The sequence below is a fragment of the Convolutriloba macropyga genome, chromosome 7 (genome assembly GCF_964194025.1).
Source record: "Convolutriloba macropyga chromosome 7, txConMacr16.3, whole genome shotgun sequence".
NCBI lineage: Eukaryota > Metazoa > Xenacoelomorpha > Acoela > Convolutidae > Convolutriloba > Convolutriloba macropyga.
In genome coordinates this window covers 70178216-70203002 of record NC_134474.1, presented here as the reverse complement: position 1 = coordinate 70203002, position 24787 = coordinate 70178216, and the positions used below count along the sequence as shown (strand labels likewise).

Sequence of the window (24787 nt, the reverse complement as noted above, 5' to 3'; positions counted from 1 at the left end):
TTTAAGAACGACTGACTTGCGGCTGTCTTTCGTTTAGCTTAAATAAGCTATGCAATCTAGCCTTGCTAATATAGGTGATCAGGTTGGGGAAAATTGGTAGGGAGAACAAAATAACAAGGGGTCCTAATTTCCCAGAATTGTCATGTACATCATAAATCATGCCTCCTGAAATTTCCCTGAAATTTACTTCAGAGAGCAGCGAAGCCTCAAATAGAACTGCATAAAATCAGATTCACAGTAAAAACGATGGAGCAAAATGGACCGTGACTGAATACGAGAAACTGCTTGCATATTCGGGCGAATTAAACTCGAGAACCGTCAATACCAGAAACAGAAAAGGAGTCACCTCTAAAACAAACCATTTTTTTGGTAAAGTCTCCGGAAAACAATTAAAGAACCAACTGCTCTGATATATCAAGACGCTTTCGAACAAAGTAGTGCCACAGCACAAAGTGATTTCAAAATCTCTACTTTTAAAAAGGACAAGAATCAAAAAGTGAGCAACTAGCAACCAATTAACAGTATAGTGACAATACAAACATTCTTATTTGTGCAAAAATAGATAGATTCTGCTTAAGCATATCATAGGAATTTCCGATTTCTTCCTGAACGACCTCATCATTTGAAAAGAATTTGGATGCTTGATTTGAAAAGCACGAGGTCTAGAATTTTTATCAGTATACTATATCAAAATATTCTACGTGAAATGGCAGTTTTCATTCTGATCAAATTGATTGGAGAATCACGATAAACCCTTTTTCAATTTGCTTTCCAAAATAAGGATTTTCTATGATCTTTAATATGCAAATTGTTTTGTTTGGAAAATTTATTGAAACCTTCAGTCGTCACTGATTATACAGATCAAATCTCATACTAATTATACCGGGAAGAACTGGGAAGCAAACTTCCACAAAAGCTAAATTAAATAGGATAAGTTAACAATATCAATACGCAAAAGGTCAAGGTGACCTTGTCAAGATTTTTACTCGTAACTAAAGTAACCAACTTTTGATGCAAATCATTTTGTTCTCTTCATAGAGTACTCCATCTTAGAGCACGGCAAAGACATTAGAGTACCACTACAGCTTTGTACAGTGTTGTTAGATTTCTCCTACTAAATACCGGTACCGGTAACTACCTTTTGCGAAAACATTTTAGATTCATGGTAACAAAAAGGACTAACAACAGCAAATATCAAATATCCATGACTATTTTTGAGAACAAAAAGCACTGAAGCCATCAAAACAATGGACTAATTAATAGGAACCTGTGGCCAGATCAAACTAATGACCGGAATTAAAATATACAATATTTCAATAATTTAATTACTGGAACACGTAACCAAAAGAACAAGTAGAGCTGCCATGACTCACAAATTACAAAAACTAAATAGATTGAAGAAAATTAAGAAAACGAAGGACTGATGTTTAAGTCATTTACACTTTTCATTCTGAGCCCCAAGCAATTGCACTTAAGCAGGACTAAAACACATGTATCACCTTTATAGGATAATATATATTTAGAAAATTAGATAATGGAGCGATAAACAGGAAACAGAACTCAAAACATAAAATCACTTTAGAACAACAAGACTAAAGAAACATCTAATTTGTCAAAAATGGAATATTTTGCTTAAATTGACGCTTTGAAAAAATTTTAATTCAAAGAAGAGCAAACATTTAATGCAAAAATAATTTGCTTTCGATAAATACAGAATTTGAAACTGACGATGTGTAAAAAGGCTTATTCAATTACATCAAACCGAGCTCGAATGAAAAAATGCAAGTAAAATTAAACAAACATAAACCGACAAATGTCGGAAGAATTGATCTTGAACGACAACCTAGGCCATTTTAATCAGAGTCTTTAGCCCAAATCAATTTTTCTTTATGGATGCAAAAAAAAATTGGCACCAACAAGATACGAACCACTGACCACCCGATCCATGGCCACCGTCACCAACCACTGCGCTATATGTCACAAAATTTTGCTATACTGCAACCGATTATATATTATTAACAAGCTTTACTTCGGAGTGAGAGCAATAGAGATCAATCAAAAATGATAAACGGAAGCGTACAAAAGTCACTTGAGAAGTCAAAGAATGTTCTAGAAGAAAAGAGCAAAATTGTCAAGCGAAAAATTTGCATAAAAAAGAGGCACACGTTTACAAAAATTGCTATGAACTTCATTCAAGAGCAATTAATAAGTTTAAATTTAGAGCATGTTAGTTGAAAAAACAGTTAACATAAATACTGATAACAGAGAAGTTCTTTCAAATAACCAAATAAGCCCAAAATTGGCACTAAAATTTTATTACTGGGCTCTCAATAGCGCTATTCCCAATTGCAGAGCGTTTAATATTAGTGCGATTTAGATTAAAAAATGCTTAAAAAACCTCACTACAAGCAAAAAAGATGAGCCAAATCGACTATAAAACGGATAAAAACGGTTAGCTATACGGAGAATTCTGTCGACAAAATCTTTTAAAGTCAAAGTCAATTCAATGCAACGCATGGACGAAACTTCTCTCGCTCAGCAAACATTAGTTCGTGGCAATTTTATTCAATTTCTCTTCTAGGTCAAAACTGCACCCTAACACGGCAACTGAACGTAATCGACCTCAGACCTACACCAATTTTTATACTCACCGATCAAGTGATCGCGAAATTCTCTTTTCAACTTTTTTTCTAACCAAGTTGATTACTTTTCAAAATTTCTGTAGTGATCTTCATCTTACATAGAAATGGGTTAAAGCCGGATCACGACCATGGACTCTCAGCGTCAACTTTTTTTGGATCTATTCTGTTTTGCCCCCCCCAGCGTTTTTTACGCCCCCAATTACAAATTATATGTTTGTTACACAGCACGTTATATGTATAAATTAGAACGTGCGCCTGGGGGGCGCAAAAGATATAAGCCCACTAAACTGGGGCCAAAACAGAATAGATTCCAAATGTTTTATCTACATCATTTATGTTACCTGTCGTCAGATTCATTTGAGAATAGCAGAGTAGGATGACTCAAGTCCGTTTTGTTTATTGCAGGTGTTCTGCCCCATTTCAAACAGAGGCCTGGATATGCTGCCCTTCGTATGTGCTTAGTTCCTCCTCAAGATTGAAGAAATCTACTTAATTTAGCTTTTCGTTATCAGCTGTTCTATGCCCATTAAAGAAACCAATTCTAAAGTTTCCACAAAAATTAATTTATTCAGTAAGAGTCGGCAGGCAATTTATCAAACAGCTGATGTCGGAAAAATTTAAGAACGACTGACTTGCGGCTGTCTTTCGTTTAGCTTAAATAAGCTATGCAATCTAGCCTTGCTAATATAGGTGATCAGGTTGGGGAAAATTGGTAGGGAGAACAAAATAACAAGGGGTCCTAATTTCCCAGAATTGTCATGTACATCATAAATCATGCCTCCTGAAATTTCCCTGAAATTTACTTCAGAGAGCAGCGAAGCCTCAAATAGAACTGCATAAAATCAGATTCACAGTAAAAACGATGGAGCAAAATGGACCGTGACTGAATACGAGAAACTGCTTGCATATTCGGGCGAATTAAACTCGAGAACCGTCAATACCAGAAACAGAAAAGGAGTCACCTCTAAAACAAACCATTTTTTTGGTAAAGTCTCCGGAAAACAATTAAAGAACCAACTGCTCTGATATATCAAGACGCTTTCGAACAAAGTAGTGCCACAGCACAAAGTGATTTCAAAATCTCTACTTTTAAAAAGGACAAGAATCAAAAAGTGAGCAACTAGCAACCAATTAACAGTATAGTGACAATACAAACATTCTTATTTGTGCAAAAATAGATAGATTCTGCTTAAGCATATCATAGGAATTTCCGATTTCTTCCTGAACGACCTCATCATTTGAAAAGAATTTGGATGCTTGATTTGAAAAGCACGAGGTCTAGAATTTTTATCAGTATACTATATCAAAATATTCTACGTGAAATGGCAGTTTTCATTCTGATCAAATTGATTGGAGAATCACGATAAACCCTTTTTCAATTTGCTTTCCAAAATAAGGATTTTCTATGATCTTTAATATGCAAATTGTTTTGTTTGGAAAATTTATTGAAACCTTCAGTCGTCACTGATTATACAGATCAAATCTCATACTAATTATACCGGGAAGCACTGGGAAGCAAACTTCCACAAAAGCTAAATTAAATAGGACAAGTTAACAATATCAATACACAAAAGGTCAAGGTGACCTTGTCAAGATTTTTACTCGTAACTAAGTAACCAACATTTGATGCAAATCATTTTGTTCTCTTCATAGAGTACTCCATCTTAGAGCACGTCGAAGACATTAGAGTACCACTACAGCTATGTACAGCGTTGTTAGATTTCTCCTACTAAATACCGGTACCGGTAACTACCTTTTGCGAAAACAACTTAGATTCATGGTAACAAAAAGGACAAACAACAGCAAATATCAAATATCCATGACTATTTTTGAGAACAAAAAGCACTGAAGCCATCAAAACAATGGACTAATTAATAGGAACCTGTGGCCAGATCAAACTATTGACCGGAATTAAAATATACAATATTTCAATAATTTAATTACTGGAACACATAAGCAAAAGAACAAGAAGAGCTGCCATGACTCACAAAATACAAAAACTAAATAGATTGAAGAAAAATTAAGAAAACGAAGGACTGATGTTTAAGTCATTTACACTTTTCATTCTGAGCCCCAAGCAATTGCACTTAAGCAGGACTAAAACACATGTATCACCTTTATAGGATAATATATATATATATAGAAAATTAGATAATGGAGCGATAAACTGGAAACAGAACTCAAAATATAAAATCACTTTAGACGGGGTTTTAAAGTAAATACAAAAGCAACTCGTTTTATCGTCCCATTCACTGCTTTGGGGTGACAAACTAAGAGTCAAATTTAGCCACTTGATCTCGAAAAAAAAATCAAATTGCGTGTAGAGGTTTTACAAAAAGACTATTAAGATACTAAAATTCTTTGAATTGTATACAATGACAGAGCACCAATACAAAGCAATTTTTTGCGTTGAAAAAACTTGCAGAGGACCAGTACTCTTAGAGTGTTAAAATGATCATCAGGACCCTAATAATTGCTACAAAATCTATTTGAGAGCAAATAATTATGTCTATCATTATTACAATTATTCACCTCTTGCTATAAAACATCATTAACCGGGACTAGATCATTTAGTTAATCAATTCAAAAAGATTACTGTAGAGAAAACTATTAAAAGGAGCATACCACCGTTACCAATTCTAAAATCTGTGACATGAAAATTCATCTTTCTAGGCTTCAGAACTGTCACTAAAGCATAGCTCTTTGCAACCTCTCTTTAAAAAGAGAATCTTTCAATGACACCTTATTAGATCAGAACGCAAGGCAGCCTGGATTTTGTTTCATAGCTATTTGTCCTTATTTAAGCTTCATTTACACGCCATATACCTCATCAGTTAAAAGCCTGGAAAAGAAAAGGTTTGAATTATAATAGAATGTTCGCTCAGCACCTTTAAAATTCTTCTCTATATACACTAAATTCAAAGTACTCAAAATAAAATTCTCTCTATTTAGTTTCTAACATAGGACAATTCGTAAATTTGAGTGCTCGACTTGTGCGTTTTCGATTTGAATCGGGCCAAGTCTTTCCTAGTCACCATTCCGATAACCTGGTTCCCATTGCTCATCACGCAAAGGTGTCTCAGTCCCAGGGCACGGAAAAGGGTGAATATCTTAGTCAGGGAGGATTGATCGCTAACTATGTAGGGTGCGGGGTTCATGTAGCTTGTTAGATCGATAGAGAAGCCCTGGCCCAGGATTGAGGTAGGGATGTCTGATATAGTTGGGAATCGGGGGTAAGCATCTCTCAGATGCCGTAGACGGAGTTGCGAGTGATTCCCGTCGTCCGCGAACTCTCTAAAGATGTTTCTCTGCATCAATATAAGCAGATGATCTCTCAATATTAGACCTCTGAGTTGACCAGTGACTTCGTCAACTACTGGGTACCCATTATGGCAGCTTTTAGGGTCGTTAAGCAGCGTATAGATAACGTCCACCTTCTCAATGGGTTTTAGGGTCTTCACAGGTGAGTTCATGACCTGGACGGCCTTCACCTGATGAGCTAGATGGGGTGCTTCCCAGCCCAGAATAGGAACACTCATCAAATGGATATGCATGTCGTAGATGCCCTCGTTGAAGACATCACCCACAAATTTAGCAGTCATTAGAACCAACATGAGAGGCAGACCGAACGTAACGTTGCCAGTTGCCTCCATTAGGATGACAGTCAGACTTATAGTCATCCTGACAACGCCTCCGAGATTCGCTGCAGCTCCGATGAGGGCGTACTTGCCGCAGTCAACCCACACTTCAACTCCAAAAAGGTGCCCCAGGAAAATTCCCACTGATCTGCCCCAGGCGGCTCCAATTAGCAGTGACGGGATGAACAAACCACTTGGTACACTAAGTCCATACGTCCAGCACGCTAATATATAGTAGATAGAGGAGAATAAAACTAGGAGCGGTATGTTGAAGGATCCGAGGGGTGCGTGGAACAGACATTTGACAGCAGTTTCTGGAGTGACAAAGGTAAGAGTCGACATTACATTGAATTCTCCGTCGTTGCAAAAGAGCTGTAGGACAGAGCTGTCGTCTTCGGCAGTCAAAATAGCATCGTCAGCAGAACAAAGATCGCTGGAATAAATGAGCAGAAAGCACATTGCACAGGAGACAATGGCGACGACCATGGCCTCCAGAACTTTAATAATAGGTCTATGGACAAATTTAACTCTAAATATGGTGATTCTGTAGTTGATGGCATTAAACAATGCGCCTAGAAGTCCTCCGAAAGCACCCATTATACAGAAAATAGGCAGCTCGTACCAATTGTATGGTTGACCACTGAAAACACCAAAGTTCACTAGACCAGTGTAGGACAGTTCACCGAAATGGCCGTGATACCAACTGAGGGCGAAATTGAGGGTAAAACCAGACACCATAGCCGAGAATAATACCCTCCATGTCAAAGCTTGGTTCCAAAAACTGGCACCTTCTTCCAAACTGAAGAGTACGCCGCCAACTGGTGACCCGAAAGCAGCCGCTACTCCAGCCGCGGCTCCACCAGAAACGAAATCTCGCTTTTCGTTGTCGTGTCTGAAGTACTCGAACAGTTTGAAATCCCAGTTGAATGACTTGCTGGCTCCTTGGGAAATTCCAGCAGCGACCACAGCGCCAGAATGGATCATAGGACCTTCTTTGCCAACTGCCAAGCCACCAGCCACGCTGAACATAACTCCGACAGCTTTACAAAACAGGGTCTGGATGCGGACAACACGCGGAATCTTAACTCCATTGAGATAGCACTTGATCTGGGGAATTCCACTGCCAGCAGCCACCGGTTCCAGGAATGCAACCAGGACTGATGCCACTAGGACCATACCTGCTCCGAAAGTCACCCATATGAGTAAAGGTACACACAGTCCCCCGTTGTCCACTGCCTTGTCCATGAAGTAACTCACAATGGAGAACTTGAGATTGCTCAGGTTTGCCACACCTGCAAAAAACGAAAACTTTCATTGCCATAACGATACCACAGAAACAGCTGACTTCCAAATTAGAGTCAGTAATCAATGTAATCCGACATCTCATTTCGGACATTCCTATATATATTTCACTTCCAATATACATCATTCAAGAATTCCAAATAGCAAATTAAACAAACCACATATATGGTGTTTACAAATATTATGCATATGTGGGTGCAGAAGTTCGTGCCTATACAGTCTGAACTAAATAACTATATTCAAATGAGTTGAATTCAATCAAAATAGGCGACAGAATATCAACCATAATTGGAAACGATGCTCAAAACTCCAGACAGTTCAAGAATGCGCCAATAAAAAGCATCAATTGTTAAGTTACTAATACTAGTACAAAAATTGCATTCATTCTGAGGTGATCTTTTCTTAAATTTCGTACCGTACTTTTCACCGGTAAAGTTAGTGCTGAAAATAAACAGAAAGAATCGTTAATGTAAGTGCAAAGCACACCAAACGTTCGAAAACTGTAATTTCATCTTGAAGTCTTAGATGTCATTATTAAGCTTGGATAGAACACTCAGGGAACGCTCTCAATATCATTGTCATACGTGGAACATCAATAGAGCAAAAATTCGAGATACGCTCTAATATATAAGAATAATAAGAAGGAGAGCTGAGAACAGGCTACTGTAGGCCGAATGCTGTACCGCTGCGAAAACGCAAGAACAACAATTAACTAAAGTAACACGAACGACAGTAACCAACTTTAATTAACAGCAAACAAGAAGGCTCAAGCGAGACTGTGCATAGCACAGAATGTTCCAACATTCGTTTAGTTGTAGTAGTAGTAGTAGTTAAGGCTATCTCTATGAGAGTTTTCTAGTGGATTTTGTCTGCGTTGGGTAGTAGAGTACGCCGCAAAACGTACAAAAGATGCAGTGTACGGTGTTGTCTGCTTTTTATCAAAATTTGCAAAAAAAATTCTATTTGTTCTGAGATGAAAAGCTTTTTGTACTATCAGTTTTGAGAATTTCAAATAGAAGCAGTTTTTTCGAAGCAACTTTGTGTACGACTTTCTGTAATACAAAACTGAAAAACTCATTTTGATATTATACCAGATATAAAAACAGTCATTGTCAATTATTCTATAGTATAAAACGGCATTTCAAAGAAACTTGAAGTTCAGCAAGAGCAATCAGCCGCAGAAAAAGTCAGCCAGAACAGATACAGACAGTTATATGCAAAAACAAACAAATTGCTAAGATGGGTCTTCACGATAGAAATAGCAAACAAATAAGTGACTGGACATGATCTTAAATGATTAGATTAAGATCTCAAACGGAGAAACTAAATTTTCAACGCGCACAGCTACAAAGATAATTAAAAGGGGTGAAGTGCGGGGTGGGAGGTGAAGTTGGGGTGGGGATTAATTGGCAAGGGAGTCAAAATTAACAAGCCAAACTTAAAAGTACCCTTCACATTATCAATTTATGACTTCAAACAGTTTCCGTGAATTGCATGCTTAGGTTCTAGTAAGCCCAAAGGCTCTAAGAGAACCTATTGTCCTCCGGGTGTTACCGGTTTATCGCGTATTTCAGGACGACAGGTCAATAGGATCAGAGGAAAAATTGGTCGAGCAAAAAAACGCATAGGAAGACCGCACGACAAACATAATTGCTACAAACTTTGTATGAGAGCAATTAAACATGATAATCTTCAGAAAATCAACATCTAATGTCTAACAAAATACTTTCAAAGGACGGTCGGTTACCCAATTCTATATCTCCGTGCTGAGGGGGGTGGAAATGGCTGGTAGGAGAGGGGGAACAAAAATCAATAGTTTTCAAGTGACGATATCAGGGGTTATTTTAGAGAAGTATTAAGATTCGAGAAACTGAAACCGATTATTAAGCAATTTTACTTGAACTGTCGCAGTTCAAGTTTATCAGCAATTCAATTAATTATCGACACAAGGACAAAAATGATGACGCAAAAGAATTCATAATATTACTCGTCGTCGTTTCAAGTGTTTTCGAAATATGATAATCCACATCTCGTCTTGAAAAATTAGGGGCAGATGAGAAAATTCACGTCCAATGCCTGGTCAACGACAAAACGCCCCATAATTCGGAAAAACGTGGTCAGAACAGTCTGAAGCCAGACGTATTTTTATAGCCCTCAAGATAATTTGAAAAACTCCCAGAGAAAACCGAAAAACCCTAATAACTAGAAATGTCCACCTTCACAATAGACAAATTGAAAAACAAAAAGCTCTAAATAGCCTACCAATTATATAGAGTGGACCTAGGGTGACCAAGCAATCAAATCAGAAACCTCAACCTGTTCTCATCAAAGAAAAAGTTATTACGAATGGATGCCTTTACGCGGCAGAACTACAAGCAGGCAACTGCTCCCAGGGTCCTTACACTCTGTACAGACTGCAATAAACGCGATTTTGCGACGCTAGTCCAGTCTTTGGTCCCTAGTATAGATTTGACTGGTGAACACGTTTTTCCTGCTTCTCACCCTCAGCGACATTGAAACCGACCCCGGCCCAACGCCATGTGCTATTTGTTATCGTAGCAACTGGAATCAATATGGCGTCTGGTGCGGCCGTGGAGGATGTTTATGTGAAAAGCACCAACATGGTCCATGGAGCTCTGAAACAACAAGTTTGACTAAGTGTTGCTCGTGCTGCAAAAGAATTGGAAGCAAAATCAACAAGACAAAGTCTCCCCACTCAACGCACCTCATCATTCAGCTTAATTGCAATGGTCTCAAACAAAAATAGACATCATAACCTGAATGCAGCAAAATAACATCCCAATAGCTGCCATTCACGAGACTAACCTCAATAGAAGATCCAATCTCAAATGCCCACCTGGCTATTGCATAATCCGCTAAAGACTATGAGAAAAATAAAAATAAGAGAATATGGCCTAAAGACCAACTGAAGAGTGTAGGGGTAGCTTTCATCACTTGATCAACGGACAATTCTGTTCCAGGAAATCGAACTTGAGATTGACAAACACCTAGACGTCCAAGCCATCGAACGACGTCCTTCGTCTACCTGTGATGCAGGATACAAGACATCAATCAGTAAACTACTTGAGTTAGAAGACAGCATTATTATCGTTAATTTTGAATGCTCATTGCCCTCTATTAGACTCGAATCTACCAAAAGACACAAGAGAAAAAAAATATTGCAAATGAAATATACTTCAAAATACTTAATTGTGTAGCACATAACAAAAAGAGCAACACCAGAGTAACTGATTCCTACTAAAGCTCCCCGGGTATCAATCTCGCCAGCTGAAGCATAGCAATGAATATCGACTAGCGCACGGAGTACCCGATAGGCTCAGACCATTTACAAATAGTTTTTTCTGTCACCTGTGATCTCAATACACACAAAACACAACAACAAACTTTTATTAACTTCCGCAAAGCTGACTGGGTAAGTTTTAAGGACAATATTGAACTAAAACTGCAGCACCGTCAAAGTCCAACTAATGTCTTGCTTGCGATAAATACCTCAAGGAAAACCATCAATGCTGCGGCTTGCAGGAATATCCCAAGACAAAGAGTTAAAAAAGTGGTTTATCATTTTCAAAGTGAAACAGTAAAGTTTGAACGAGATGAAACTTAAAAATAGCCAAGTGACCCCAAAATATTCTAACTAAATGAACAAACTAGTTCAAAGTCAAAAGCGGATAAAATGGATCGAGTTGGTACAAACACTTACTCACTGAGGCAACTGCTCTATACTCTGGTCAAAGAGAAAAGTCTTTCTTCAAGTTACCACAAACTACCTGCAAACAGATACTTATACTTTGAAGCAAAGTAGTTTTGCTCATCGCCATAATCCAAAAAAAATTAAAACAAATTTAACCAAACATACACTCCAAACTCCCAAGAAAAAAGGAAAACAGAAAATAAATAGACGAACAACAATAAGGAAACTCGAAATGGCGGACAGAATGCACAATAGGAGGAAATAGAGGAAAGAAGTTTAACACCGTGAAAAAAAAATTATAAGAGACAAAACTAAAAGCACTGAGCCCGGATAGAATAGCGCCAATCCATCTGCATCATCCAGGCCCAAGAGCACTCAGACATCTAACAGACACCATAAATCTCTGCAAAACAGGGCCAAAATCCATGGCATCCGGAAAGTCGGCCCGGTTATATCCTCACAGAAGCCGGGAACTCAGACAAATCTAAAAAATTAAGCCAATTGTCACTAAAAAAACATTAGCATGGCTTTAGACCTGAAAACGCAATAACACCTCTCAATACTCAACGATATCCAAAAAGGCCTTAAAGGAACCCTTTCAACCGAACTCTACTAGTAACCTTAAACACGATTGACCATAATCCCCTACTAGAAGACATATTTGAGGCACCGCTACCAATAGCACAAAGAATCAGGTCGCTTCATACTTATAAGGCAGGTTTTCGTGCGTACAAAACAAAAAAAATCAAAGAGGAGAAAAGTCAAAAGTCAAATCCTGTGTCAACCAAGGAGGTGTATTGTCGCCAATGCTCTTCATGCCTAGATGAGCAAGCTGCCTCTAGCCCTGAGAGGTGTAACTGCCTATCTAAATATTTTTCACGAATGGCTAGAATAAAAAACAACTCACTATCAACAATTCATCAATACCAGTAAAGTCCAAAGTCAAAGTACTTGGTGTCAACTTTGATAATATTCTTAATTTTTGAGAAAATGTAAGGAGCAACACAGTGAGACAACAAAAGCAAATCACATACTGAAAAAGATTGCGAGTAGCGACTGCACAACGAGACACTAAGTGACTTACAGAAATATTACTTAGCCCGGCAGTTATGAGAGCCACAGTGTCGATTACAAAACAACCTCTACAACCAGTTTTTGTCCCAGGAGACCGACACTGAAAGATGCTTATAGGGACTGCGTGAAACAACACACAATAAAGAGCAGATCGCAAAGAATACAAAAATGCGCTCAAAAGCATTCACTGACACAGACAGTAAGTAACTAGGCACACATCGAGCAGATAGCTGAGGAATAACAAACGCTGTCAGGAATTGAACGTATCCGCTTGGCACAACTGAGAGCTGAATATTGGCCCCTACTGAACTCAAACTTCAGTTGAATTTGTAGCAATGTTGATAACCGCTGTCCAAAAGGTGAAGTAGCACAGCATGACAAAAATCACATTTTAAATTGCACTGAGAACAACACGCACAAAAAAGTGATTGACCTTTGAAAGACCAGTAGAGGTAACCAACTGGCTGGACTTAATATCATCAATCCAACATGACCACACTGCACAGAAGAACCGCCTTCCTTGCTCCTTTTTCCCGATGTTGGCAATGCCCCTCCTGTCTCCCCTTACCAATGGGGACCGCATGTCACCCACCATGGCGAAGATGCAGAAAGGTCGCTGCACCACTATTAAGTTGTGGATAGGCAGTCGCAGTCCAATATATCTATTTTTTATGCAAATGCAACTAAGGAACCAGTTAAAAACGACAATAAGCGCGAATTGCAGCCCTGTGCGACAGCTACAACAACAGCAACAGAAACATTAACCAACTTAAACCAAAAGAAGACCGATAAATGTCTATCCGAGAGAGGCCATTGACTCCGAGGACACCACGGTTTGTAGAAAAGCTTTGAAGCCCTGGAAGTTAAACAAATGTACCGGCTTTTGCATCTTTTCTAGTGACTGCCGCGCATCAGCGCCGGATTGAACCCACCGCGCCACATACAACATTGCCGAGCTATGTTAAATCGTAAAATTAATTTTTGTCGTGTTGTATATAATCGCGTCTATGTCTGCCTACTCTTCATTCTTTTTCCTTGCGCCTCTTTATGAATGCAGGCAGAAGGAACAGCTACTTCAGCGCGGGCAAAGATAAAAGCGAAAATGTGGCCCTTAGAACTTCACGTATTATTCATATTTATTTTTTATGGTTGGATATTTATCCAAAAAACAACAACCTGCATCTAGCGCAACTCTTTTCAAAGAATTGCCGGAAGTAATTATCTTTCGGTAACAACTTTCAACTTTGTACTGAGCTTTTCTTTCTTGAGGCACTAAAAGCCGTCCGTTAAAAAGCGCTGCTTTTAATTTATTCTATAGCAGCCTAGTTGGGAGATAATGGTGATGAATTTTGGCATTGACAAACATTTTGGATGAACATTGGGCATTAACAAAAGGTTAAAGATTATAGGTTTCGATCAATAGTGTCTTTGAATTATAACAAACTTTCACAAACAGGCCTGATAATCAATTTACCTGTATCGATGGCGAACGCAATAAGCGCAGTGAGGACTCCGATGAGGAACATGACGAACCACCTGGCCAGTGATACTCGCATTCGGAAGTAGACGTCACTATCACGCTGGTCTGCCTCTTTAGTGTAAAGCTCATTTTCGGCAACATCGTAATCTAAGCTCTCGAAACGCGTGGATATCAGATGGCTGCTTTTGTTCACATCCACTAATTGCACATCGGAGCTCAGCCAGGATGAGGAGAATCTTCTTTGAAGATCCCGCGGAATCGCAGTTAGAATTTCGCTCGTTCTTCTCTTTACAGATCTCATGGTTAGAGTTTTATGGCGTCAGCCAAACCAATTACTGTCACAGAATGTCACTCACAATTTGATCAAGATGAACATCAGGCCAAACCTCCAAACATGGTACGCACAATTCATTGTTTAGCTACATTTGTTTGGTAACCAAAGTCGAAACTTAAATTTGATTCATTCGAAACACTTCTGTAATACCAAAACAGACTCCAGTAATTAGCCTTGAAATACCAAACTGCGATGCTTTCACAAGCAACGGCTTAAACACGGACCCTTTCAATGAAACGGATACCGCTGCTTTGTACTATAGATAAGTTTAATCGGTTTTTAATCTAATGCAAATATTCATTACGCCTAACGTACACTTTGCAGATAAGAGCGTGCGCTTCGAACAATGATCAACAATGTGAAAAACCAAAATTAGAGGCCGCCAATGCCGATTAAATAAATCAACAAACGCTTCGCGAATGAAGAGCTAGTTCGCACAACATGATTTTGAGTTTCTGAACAAATCAACTAAACAAATAAGAAATTCTAACAATTGTGGTTAACAGCAAAGAAGTGATTTAAGCTTCACAAAAAAGAACTCTTTCCAAAAAACAGCTGTAATAAATACAAATCTGTCGCAATCCGTATAGAATTAATTAAAGGCGCCAGGACAAAATACACAGATGGCTCAAAACACCCAAGTTATACCCAATATTTTACTCCACTGTTATAAAAGACTATTTTAATGACTGAAAGAGATAAATTGTGATTGAAGAAAAAACTTACCAAGACTTAAATTTATTACTAGTTCAATTGGCGGGCTCTTTTCCATTACAGTCCCCTCCCCATTATTATGGTGTGTTTACCATGATTGGGGGCTCTAGGTTATCTGGCCACTAGGCTGGGGGCTATAATGAGAAAGACCCCAACTGGCTATGCCTCGGGCGAGCTGGCCATGCCTCAGCGGCCCGTAGGACTTGGTATGAATTCATCACAACGTAACTTAAGATCAAATTATTTGCAACATGATTCTAATTCCGACATTTTATTGATAAATTTAATTAATACGAAATGCTTTATGAAGACGCACTGCTAGGAGGGCCCCGGACCAGCCAATATTCACCCAGTGTTGGGGAAGGGGCAGTTCTTAATTTACCTTTTTTATTCTAATTCCGACTGCTAACTCGACTAATACCTTCAAAGGCCAATGAAACAACATCAAGAATGAACATCGCGGAACGAAGTTACTCTTCTCGACGTCAAGTATTCGTTGCTCATACTTCAGGCACTTCAGCGACTCATGATACTTGTACGCTTCTACTGAGTTTTTCGGGCATGACTTGGCAAGTGGGTTAAAGATCTTCACGTCGAAGAAAAAACGGCTCAGCTTCGACTCCCATAGGTTATTCGCTTTGATGTTGTTGTTGTTGTTGTTGGGGATTTTCTTTACAGAAGGGATTTCTCCCGATCAAAACAGTTATAGAAAATTAGTCCATAATGTCTAGTCGCGCGTTTTCATCAGTCCTAGTAGTTTTGTAAATAAAGGACTCGCCTTGAAGCAACTGAAGAGTCGTCTCAACTTCGACTTCATAGAAAACGTCACGCATGATTTTAGCAAAAGTGTCTCCGATCTCGTTGTGCCTCATGTTTGTATAACCCTCCCACCTTCGCACAGTCGAGAGCATGGGATAGGTCAAATATTTCACCAAATGGAAATTATTTAGTGGGCGTATTTTTGGCCTCATTGTTATATCTAAAGCAAAGCCCGTCTCTAAATTCGTACTTCGTTAGACTAAAACCCTACCGTTTAAGCGGTAGAGCTGTGAGCCCGTTCAATGCTTCTTTTTCCGAAGCCATTTCTATTACGTGGTGTTGCTCACTCTGACGGTTTTCCATAAGATCCTTCTTACTCGATTGAATAAAATTCAGGCGTGCGGTTCGTTGGTCGTGCTTTATGCGTTCTTGGGTGAGGTGAACAATTGCTCGATCCCCATATTCAAGAGGAGCGCAAGCGCTCAGCGAAGCAGCGTACTCCATTTCGTAATCAATTGGCTCTTTGATGTTAAGACCGCCCTCCAGGCTTGGTAGCGAATACAATCGCCGTGCGGATTGAGGCACCGGAGAGTCAAAGAACGACGGTAGGACATGCGTTTGGATGTTTGTTCTGCGTCTGTGAAGATTTTCCGTAATGTTGGCGTTGTCCGGGACAGGAAAATTTAATTTTTGTTGCACGCCTCTTGTGAGTTATGCACAATCGTTTCTAAGGGATGTTTTCGCTACCTGCTCCAATTTTTTTAAACAAATTGGAAAACTTTCCAGTTGTGTTTACAAAAATGCTCTCGTAGACTTTCTCATTGGCAATTATAGATCCTAGTATGCGGCAGCCATCAACAATTCCAACTGCCTTCCCCTCAAACAAACTGAGAGCTTTAAATTTTATCGCCTCTTTTACTATTAATTGAGACTTCGGCAAGTTCACGCTATAGCCAAAATAGCTACCATGTTCTGTGAGTTTTTTGAAGAACAAGAGTAAGTCCTCCAAACGTCACACAGCACTGCCGTCATCTGCGAACCGTTTTTGCGACACGTGCGTATTCTGAACAAGCCTGAGCAAGGTGAAATTCCGTTTCGTAATCAATTGGCTTCTTTGGCTTTGCTTCAGACTGGTTTGCTTATCACTAATTTCCACGGAGTTATGTTTTTTGTTCACAATCTAAGGATGAGTGGAGATCCTATTTGAACAACTTGGTGTTAATATTGTTTATTATTATAACACTAGCTCTCGGAAACCAATCTTCAAAATTGTTTAATTTTAGTGTGCGTTTTTGCAAATGTTCCTTGTTTTTCCATAATGGTTTACTAAGAAATGACGCGTGATCTGGAACTGAAAGGTGCATGACGTTCTAGGAAAGTGGGACAAAGTGAAAATGGATTCTTCCCATTAGAGCGCACCAGTCTTGTGGACCATTAACTTATAGCCCCCTAAACTGTTGATTATAGCATAATTGTGGGCTATAGCTTCATTTGGGGTATAAAATTCAAAAGACCCGGAAAAAGATCCTATTTTATTCGTACTCTTCATCAGCGTTCTCCGATTTGATGTCGATGATATGAGCACTTACAGTTGAACTCAGCTGGAAAGCTCCTTGTTTTTGAGCTTCTAAGATCAGCTAAATTCTGCTTGAGTAATGCGGGACTCAATTCCGGCTTCAGAACCCTCTGTCTCTCCGAGTTTCGTTGCTTAGAAACTGTTGAGACAAGGTGGCTTAGCATAGAAATTTCACCGAGAGATAATTGATTTTTTATCCATATTTAAGGTGATTTCTTATTTCGGCAGCAAAATAAATGCTTCAACGTTCTTGCCATGCTCTTCTTTGGTCTTCCGCAAATTATTCCATCATCAAGGTAAAGGTAGGTGCTTTCAAGTTTGTCAGTTTATCTTGTTCTTTAGGTGGTACATGATGGAACACGCTCTTTAAGTCAATATTTGAGACGAAATGATTTTCAGAACCGTTTTCAGCGGTTTTCCATATTAGAAAACGGTTACACATCAAGACTGGTAAATAAGCTGACAATCATTGAGTAACTGATTATCATGCGTCGTTTTTGGTCTTTTACAGCAAACGCCTGAGCGCGCCATGGAGATCCAAAATCTCTTTGTGCATAAAATCAAACATTCTTTGTTTTTAGTGTAAGGACTTTGTTGCGACGGGCTTAGCTTTATAAACGTCGTCAGGAAACATCTTCGGTGTGTCAACAGCTATTGGTCTAAACCGGTCATTTTTACCAGTAGAAGCCAATTTACAAATGTCCAATTGAGTCTTTTCTCCACAAAAATTAAATAAGATTCCCGTTGTGAGAGTACATCCAGGCCAATTGTTGCGCTACAAATTAAGCGACAATTCAATTTGAGCAAAATTATTCATTCTCAATAGAGCACTACAAACTACCAGAACTGGAAAGTCTTCTCCGGTAGGACATGCGTTTGGATGTTGGTTCTGCGTCTGTGAAGATTTTCCGTAATGTTGGCGTTGTCCGGCACAGGAAAATTTAATTTTTGTTACACGCCTCTTGTGAGTTATGCACAATCGTTTCTAGGGGATGTTTTCGCTACCTGCTCCAATTTTTATTAACAAATTGGAAAACTTTCCAGTTGTGGTTACAAAAATGCTCTCGTAGACTTTCTCATTGGCAATTATAGATCCTAGTATGCGGCAGCCATTAACAATTCCAACTGCCGTCCCCTCAAACAAACTGAGAGCTTTAAATTTTATCGCCTCTTTTACTATTAATTGAGACATCGGCAAGTTCACGCTATAGCCAAAACAGCTAACATATTCTGTTAGTTCTTTGAAGAACAAGAGTAAGTCCTCCAAACGTCCCGCAGCACTGCCATCGTCTGCGTACCGTTTTTGCGACACGTGCGTATTCTGAACAAGCCTGAGCAAGGTGAAACTCCGTAGAAAACGGTTACACATCAAGACTGGTAAATAATCTGACAATCATTGAGTAGCTGATTACCATGCGTCGTTTTTGGTCTTTTACAGCAAACGCCTGAGCGCGTCATGGAGATCCAAAATCTCATTGTGCATAAAATCAAAACATTCTTTGTTTTGAGTGTATGGACTTCGTTGCGACGGCCTTAGCTTTATAAACGTCGTCAGAAAACATCTTCAGTGTGTCAACAACCACTCGTCTAAACCGGTCACTTTTAACAGTAGCAGCCAATTTACAAATGTCCAACTGGTGTCTTTTTTCCACGAAATATAAATAAGATTCCCGTTGTGAGAGTACATCAAGGCCAATTGTTGCGCTACAAATTAAGTGACAATTCAATATGATCAAAATTATTCATTCTCAATAAAGCAACTACAAACTACCAGAACTGGAAAGTCTTCTCCGCTGTTGTTTTGTCTCTTCAAGATTTTTATTAAGACCATATGATATTAAATTCACATCAAAACTTCTTTTCGTTTATTTCATGCAAATTTACCTGAATTTCTTAATTTCGTGCGTGACTTCACGTTCCTTATTAGAAGATGGTGTTTTTTGTTTCATTCGAGTGATTAAAATTATGGTCACACATGACTTATCTCACTTTCAAAGATGATTTCCTCACCCTGATAATAATTTTTCATCGCCCTATTTCAAAGCGATCAGTTCCAGTAAAGGAGCGTCACTTTAGTTGAAAGTTTTCTAAGTGCAGATAATGGAAACAGCAATAAATTTTACAGATTCCTAATCAATATATTACATAGCATGTCTCACGATCTTTTTTCCTTTATTTTGCTCAGATTCGTTTGCTTCTTTTCTGAGAATGCAATCTATGAAGCTATTGCAGCTATTTTTTGGCAATCTGGCAGCTGTGATTGTGTTTTAGTGTTTGATTTTAATCTGAACAGCTAGATAAAAAAACATATATTTCAGTCCTCTGACACGGTTCGTGGGGTCTAGCTTAATGCTTGTCTTGTTGCTCAGATGGAACACCGCTTATTGCGAGCTTCTATTCAACATCTGAATTACAATTCTTTGGATCTGCTTCTTTCTGATTTAATTATAAATTTTTTCATAAAGTTTTGCTCTTTGTTTCTTTATTTCTTTTTTAGTTCTTTTCTCAACTCTTCCACAAAGACATCCTAACAACTTTCAAGCTTCTTTAATATATTTTGTTGTTGTTTCATTCCAATTTAGCTCTCTATTTCAGCGCAACGCCAGTTCAAAAAACGGGACGAGAAAATCAATGACATCTACGGCCTCTCAAGAGTAAAAACAAATTCTGATTTGCAAATTCTCAGTCTTATTTGCAAAAACGTTATAAGAACATCTATCAGACTTGGCACTCCCAAAAATCGTGATACACATTTGGAAGCTTACAATGATTGTTGCTTTCTACCACTCATTAAAATACCGCGCTTTAGACCAATTGGCACTGAAGAAGTGTTACGCTGTCTAATTGGGAGGTGTGTCATAAAGTGCATTGAAAATAATTTGCGGTTCCTCGGAGGCAATTGAGAGCTGTGGCGACGCGAAAAGTTTTTTTGAATATGTTACGCGTTCAAAGCGGTCTGTTTGCTGATAAAAACAAAAATGATGCAGTATATCATATTGATTAATTGATTCCAAATTCATCAGCTGAATTTGTGAATCATACCTTCTTTTTGTAGATATACGGTCATCTTTTCCGTTAAAACAACTAAAAGGCATTTTAAGTTGGCCACATTTTTATGGTTTGCTGTTTTTACGGATAACATGTAGATATAAGGATTTCTGGGTTTAAAACCACCGACCGCTAAAAAATTTTTTTCAAACAGATTTTTTGCCATTTCTTTGAATTTGCCCCTTTCTGATTTATTTCTCACTATTTTCCATAAATTTGTGTCTCTTTGTTTTCAATCTAAGGATGGGTAGAATCAACATTTTCATATTTGATGTTTATATTACCATTTTTTAAAAGGCGGGTTCTGAGAATTAAATCTTCAAATCTTCAATTTGATTTAGTTTTTTCCGTGCATTTTTGCGCATTTAGGATCATGAGCTTTTAGGAATATCTTAAATTTGAGGTGTTAGTCAAAAACTAAAATGTAATTTGACAGGTCATTAGCAAATTCAATTCTTTGGATTGTAATTAAGGACTTGTCCCGCTGTTTTTTTTGTCTCTTCAAGATATTTATTGAGACCAAATGATGTTACATTAACATCAAATCTGCTTTTCGTTTATTTCATCATGCAATTTTATCTGAATTTCTGAATTGCGTGCTTGAATTCACGTTCTTTATTAGAAGATGATGTTTTTTGTTTCATTGAAGTGATTAAATTTTTGGTCACACGTGACTTAACTCACTTTCAAAGATGACTTCCTCACCTTGATAATGATTTTTCATTGCCCTAATTCAAAACGATCAGTCCCAGTAAAGGTGCGTCACTTTAGTTGAAGCTTTTCTAAGTGCAGATAATGGAAACAACAATAAATTATACAGATTCCTAATCAATATATTACATAGCATGTCTCACGATCTTTTTTCATTTATTTTGCTCAGATTCTTTTTTTTTTAGAATGCAATCTATGAAGCTATTGCGGCTATTTTCTGGCAATATGAGAGATGTGTTTGTTTGTGTTTTAGTGTGTGATTTGAGTCTAAACACCAAGATAATAATAATATATTCACAATCCCTTGACGGCTTTTATTCAACATTTGAAACACAAGAAGTCGAGGTAAATCATTATCTCGAAAATATGATTACGATAAAAAAAAGGTACTCAATTACCATGGACGTATCATTTCTACTTCTTGTTCTGCTATTGGATTATACGTTTCCGGACATTTTTTGGGCAATTTGGGCACTTCGACAGTAGAAACTTCGACATTCTCAAATAACTGGTCCGTATTGTTTCTGTGAGTTTGACGTGCTCTGTTTCGCCCGAAACAAAATCTGGCTGCTCGTTCAGTGCAATGTCTGAATAATATTTTGACTACGAAAGTAAGTCTCGTGCAGAGACAATGCTTTCCCGTCCACTAGAAGAATGGACTTGGACACCCTTCTTGCAAATAACGTTACTTTTAGAAGTTTCTCGAGAATAACAGATATGCTTCGTATAAAGTTTCTCAGGTACCTTGTTTTGCCTTTAAACAGCCAATTTATGAAATTGAAAGTTTTTTGTCTTTCCTTTGGGAGTTGCAAAAATTGGCAGTGAGGGTTTCATTTGAACTGATACAAAGTAAACCTGTAATTGAAGAAAATGCCTCAAAAAGAACAGGTTCCCAGTGGTTCCGCGGAAATTTTCTGGAAACTAAAACACAGCTATTGCCCTTCCAAATAACTCTATTGTAACGTTCGTTTTGCCCTTTACTTTGAGTGTAAAGCAGCATTGTAAAGGATTTGGCAATTCCTCTCTCTGGGCAGAAAACATTGAACTCCTGGGACTCTAATTGCCTTCCACAATCCAAGTGAATAAACCCTGTATTGACAAATATATCAAACAAATGCGGGAGCCACCTAATGATAGTTTTTGCTGTAATATCCTTAATGGGGATTTGGATTCAATTTTGGATTCATCAGATGTATAGTGTTCAACTCGGCGAACTTCTTTTTGAAACTATTGTTATTCAAACTCAGCTCTGTTCAAAGATTTGTAGAGGAAATCAGGATGGCCTTGAACAATTTAACAGCGAAATATCAAACCAACTAATTGCCAAACAATAGAACTCTTCTCATAGGCTGTCGTTGAAGGATAGAATCAATGCTAAAGCGCTTTCTCAACTCTTCCACAAAGACGTCCACACAACTTTCAAGCCTTTTTAATATATTTTGTTGTTGTTTCATTCCAATTTAGCTCTCAATTTCAGCGCAACGCCAGTTCAAAAAACGGGACAAGAAAATCAATGACATCTACGGCCTCTCAAGAGTAAAAACAAATTCTGATTCGCAAATTCTCAGTCTTAAATGCAAAAACGTTATAAGAACATCTATCAGATTTGGCACTACCAAAAATCGTGATACACATTTGGAAGCTTACAATGCTTGCTGTTTCCTACCACTCATTAAAATACCGCGCTTTAGACCAATTGGCACTGAAGAAGTGTTACGCTGTCTAATTGGGAGGTGTGCCATAAAGTGCATTGAAAATAATTTGCGGTTCCTCGGAGGCAATTGAGAGCTGTGGCGACGCGAAAAGTTCTTTTTGAATATGTTACCCGTTCAAAGCGGTCTGTTTGCTGATAAAAACAAAAATGATGCAGTATATCATATTGATAAATTGATTCCAAATTCATCAGCTGAATTTGTGAATCATACCTTCTTTTTGTAGATATACGGTCATCTTTTCTGTTAAAACAACTAAAAGGCATTTTAAGTTGGCCACATTTTTATGGTTTGCTGTTTTTACGGATAACATGTAGATATAAAGATTTCTCGGTTTAAAACCACTGACCGCTAAAAATTTTTTTTCAAAAAGATTTTTGCCATTTTTTTGAATTTGCCCCTTTCTGGTTTATTTCTCACTATTTTCCATAAATTTGTGTCTCTTTGTTTTCAATCTAAGGTTGAGTAGAGTCAACATTTTCATAAGTTGGAGGTTATATTAACCTTTGTTAAAACGGTGGATCTCAGACACAATTCCTCATTTTGGTTTAGTTTTTTAGCGTGCATTTCTGAGCATTTAGGATCATGAGCTTTGAGGAATGTCTTGAGTTTGAGGTTTGAGTCAAAAAATGAAAATGTTATTTGACTGGTCATTAGCTAATTCAATTCTTCGGATTATTATTCAAGACTTGTCCCGCTGCTTTTTTGTCTCTTCAAGATTTTTATTAAGACCATATGATGTCACAATCACATCAAATCTGCTTTTCGTTCATTTTATAATGTAATTTCATCTAAATTTCTGATTGCACGCGTGACTTCACGTTATTTATTAGAAGATCTGGTTTTTTTTCTTTCGCGTGATTAAATTTTGTTCACACGTGACTTTTTTGCACTCCCAAAAAATGACTTCCTCACTCTGCTAATGATTTTTCATCGCCCTAATTCCAAGCGATCACTTCTAGTAAAGGTGCGTAACTTTAGTTGGAGGTTTTTAATTGCAGAAAATAGAAACAACAATAAACTATACAGATTCCTAATCAACATATTACACGGCATGTTTTACGAACTTTTTCCCTTGATTTGGCCGAGATTCGTCTACCTGTTTGTTGAGACTGCAATCTATGAAGCTATTGCGGCTATTTCCTGGCAATATGAGAGCTGTGTTTATGTTTTGGTGCGTGATTTGAGTCTTGACACCTAGATAACAAAAATGTTTCAATCCCTTGACGCGGCTCTTGGGGTCTAGCTTAGTGCTTTTCCTGTGGCTCAGATGAAATAACGCTTATCGCAAGCTTTTATTCAACATCTGAAACACAAAGAATTAGAAGTAAATCATTTTCTCAAAGACATGATTACGATACAAAATAAGGTACTCAATTATCATTACAATTAGCGCACGCTTTTTAAAACCCAACGTAGACATCTAATTACTTCGGTCTAATTCTCAGGCGTCCCGGTCGTATCATTTCCATTTCATGTCGTAACATCGGATTATAAGTTTTTGGGCATTTTTTCGGGCGATTTGGGACTTCGACAGTGGAAACATCGACTGGTCTGTAATGTTTCTGTGAGTTTGATGCGCTCTTTGTTTCGTCCGAAACAAAATCTTGCTGATCATTCATTGCAGTGTTTGAATAATATTCTGACGAATGAGCTGAGTCTTGTGAAAAGACAAGCTTTTCCCTTCCACTAGAATAATGGACTTGGAAAAAATTCTCGCAAATAATTTTTCAGGTACGCTGTATTACCTTTAAACAGCCAATCTGCAAAAATGAAATTTCTTTTGTCTTTCCGCGGGAGTTGCAAAAATAGGCAGTAAGGGGTTTCATTTGAACCGATACAAAGTAATCCTCTTATTGAAGGAAAGGCCTCAACAAGAGCAGGTTCCCAGTGGTTCCACGGAACTTTCCTGGAAACCAAAAAAAAACACAGCTCTTGCCCTCCTAGATAACTCTATTGTAACGTTCGCTTTGCCCGTTACTTTGACGGTAAAACAGCAATGTAAGGAATTTGGCAATTCCTCTTTCCGGGCAGAGAACATTGAACTCCTGGGACTCTAGTTCCCTTCCACAATCCGAGTAAATA

The 24787-nt window shown here is 38.1% G+C and overlaps 2 protein-coding genes across 2 annotated transcripts in view; one reads left to right on the top strand and one right to left on the bottom strand.

Annotated features, from left to right (window-relative positions):
* LOC142343289 (mitogen-activated protein kinase pmk-1-like) overlaps positions 1-24787 on the top strand; it is a 137687-nt gene that overhangs the window by 70371 nt on the left and 42529 nt on the right. The gene's annotated exons all lie outside the window — the stretch shown is intronic.
* On the bottom strand, positions 5486-14320 carry LOC142343287 (H(+)/Cl(-) exchange transporter 7-like). The gene is made up of 2 exons (XM_075395094.1): positions 13843-14320; positions 5486-7572 (listed from the first exon to the last, which is right to left on the bottom strand). Exons 1-2 carry the CDS (start codon positions 14147-14149, stop codon positions 5591-5593), a joined length of 2289 nt encoding a protein of 762 aa, XP_075251209.1. The 5' UTR covers positions 14150-14320; the 3' UTR covers positions 5486-5590.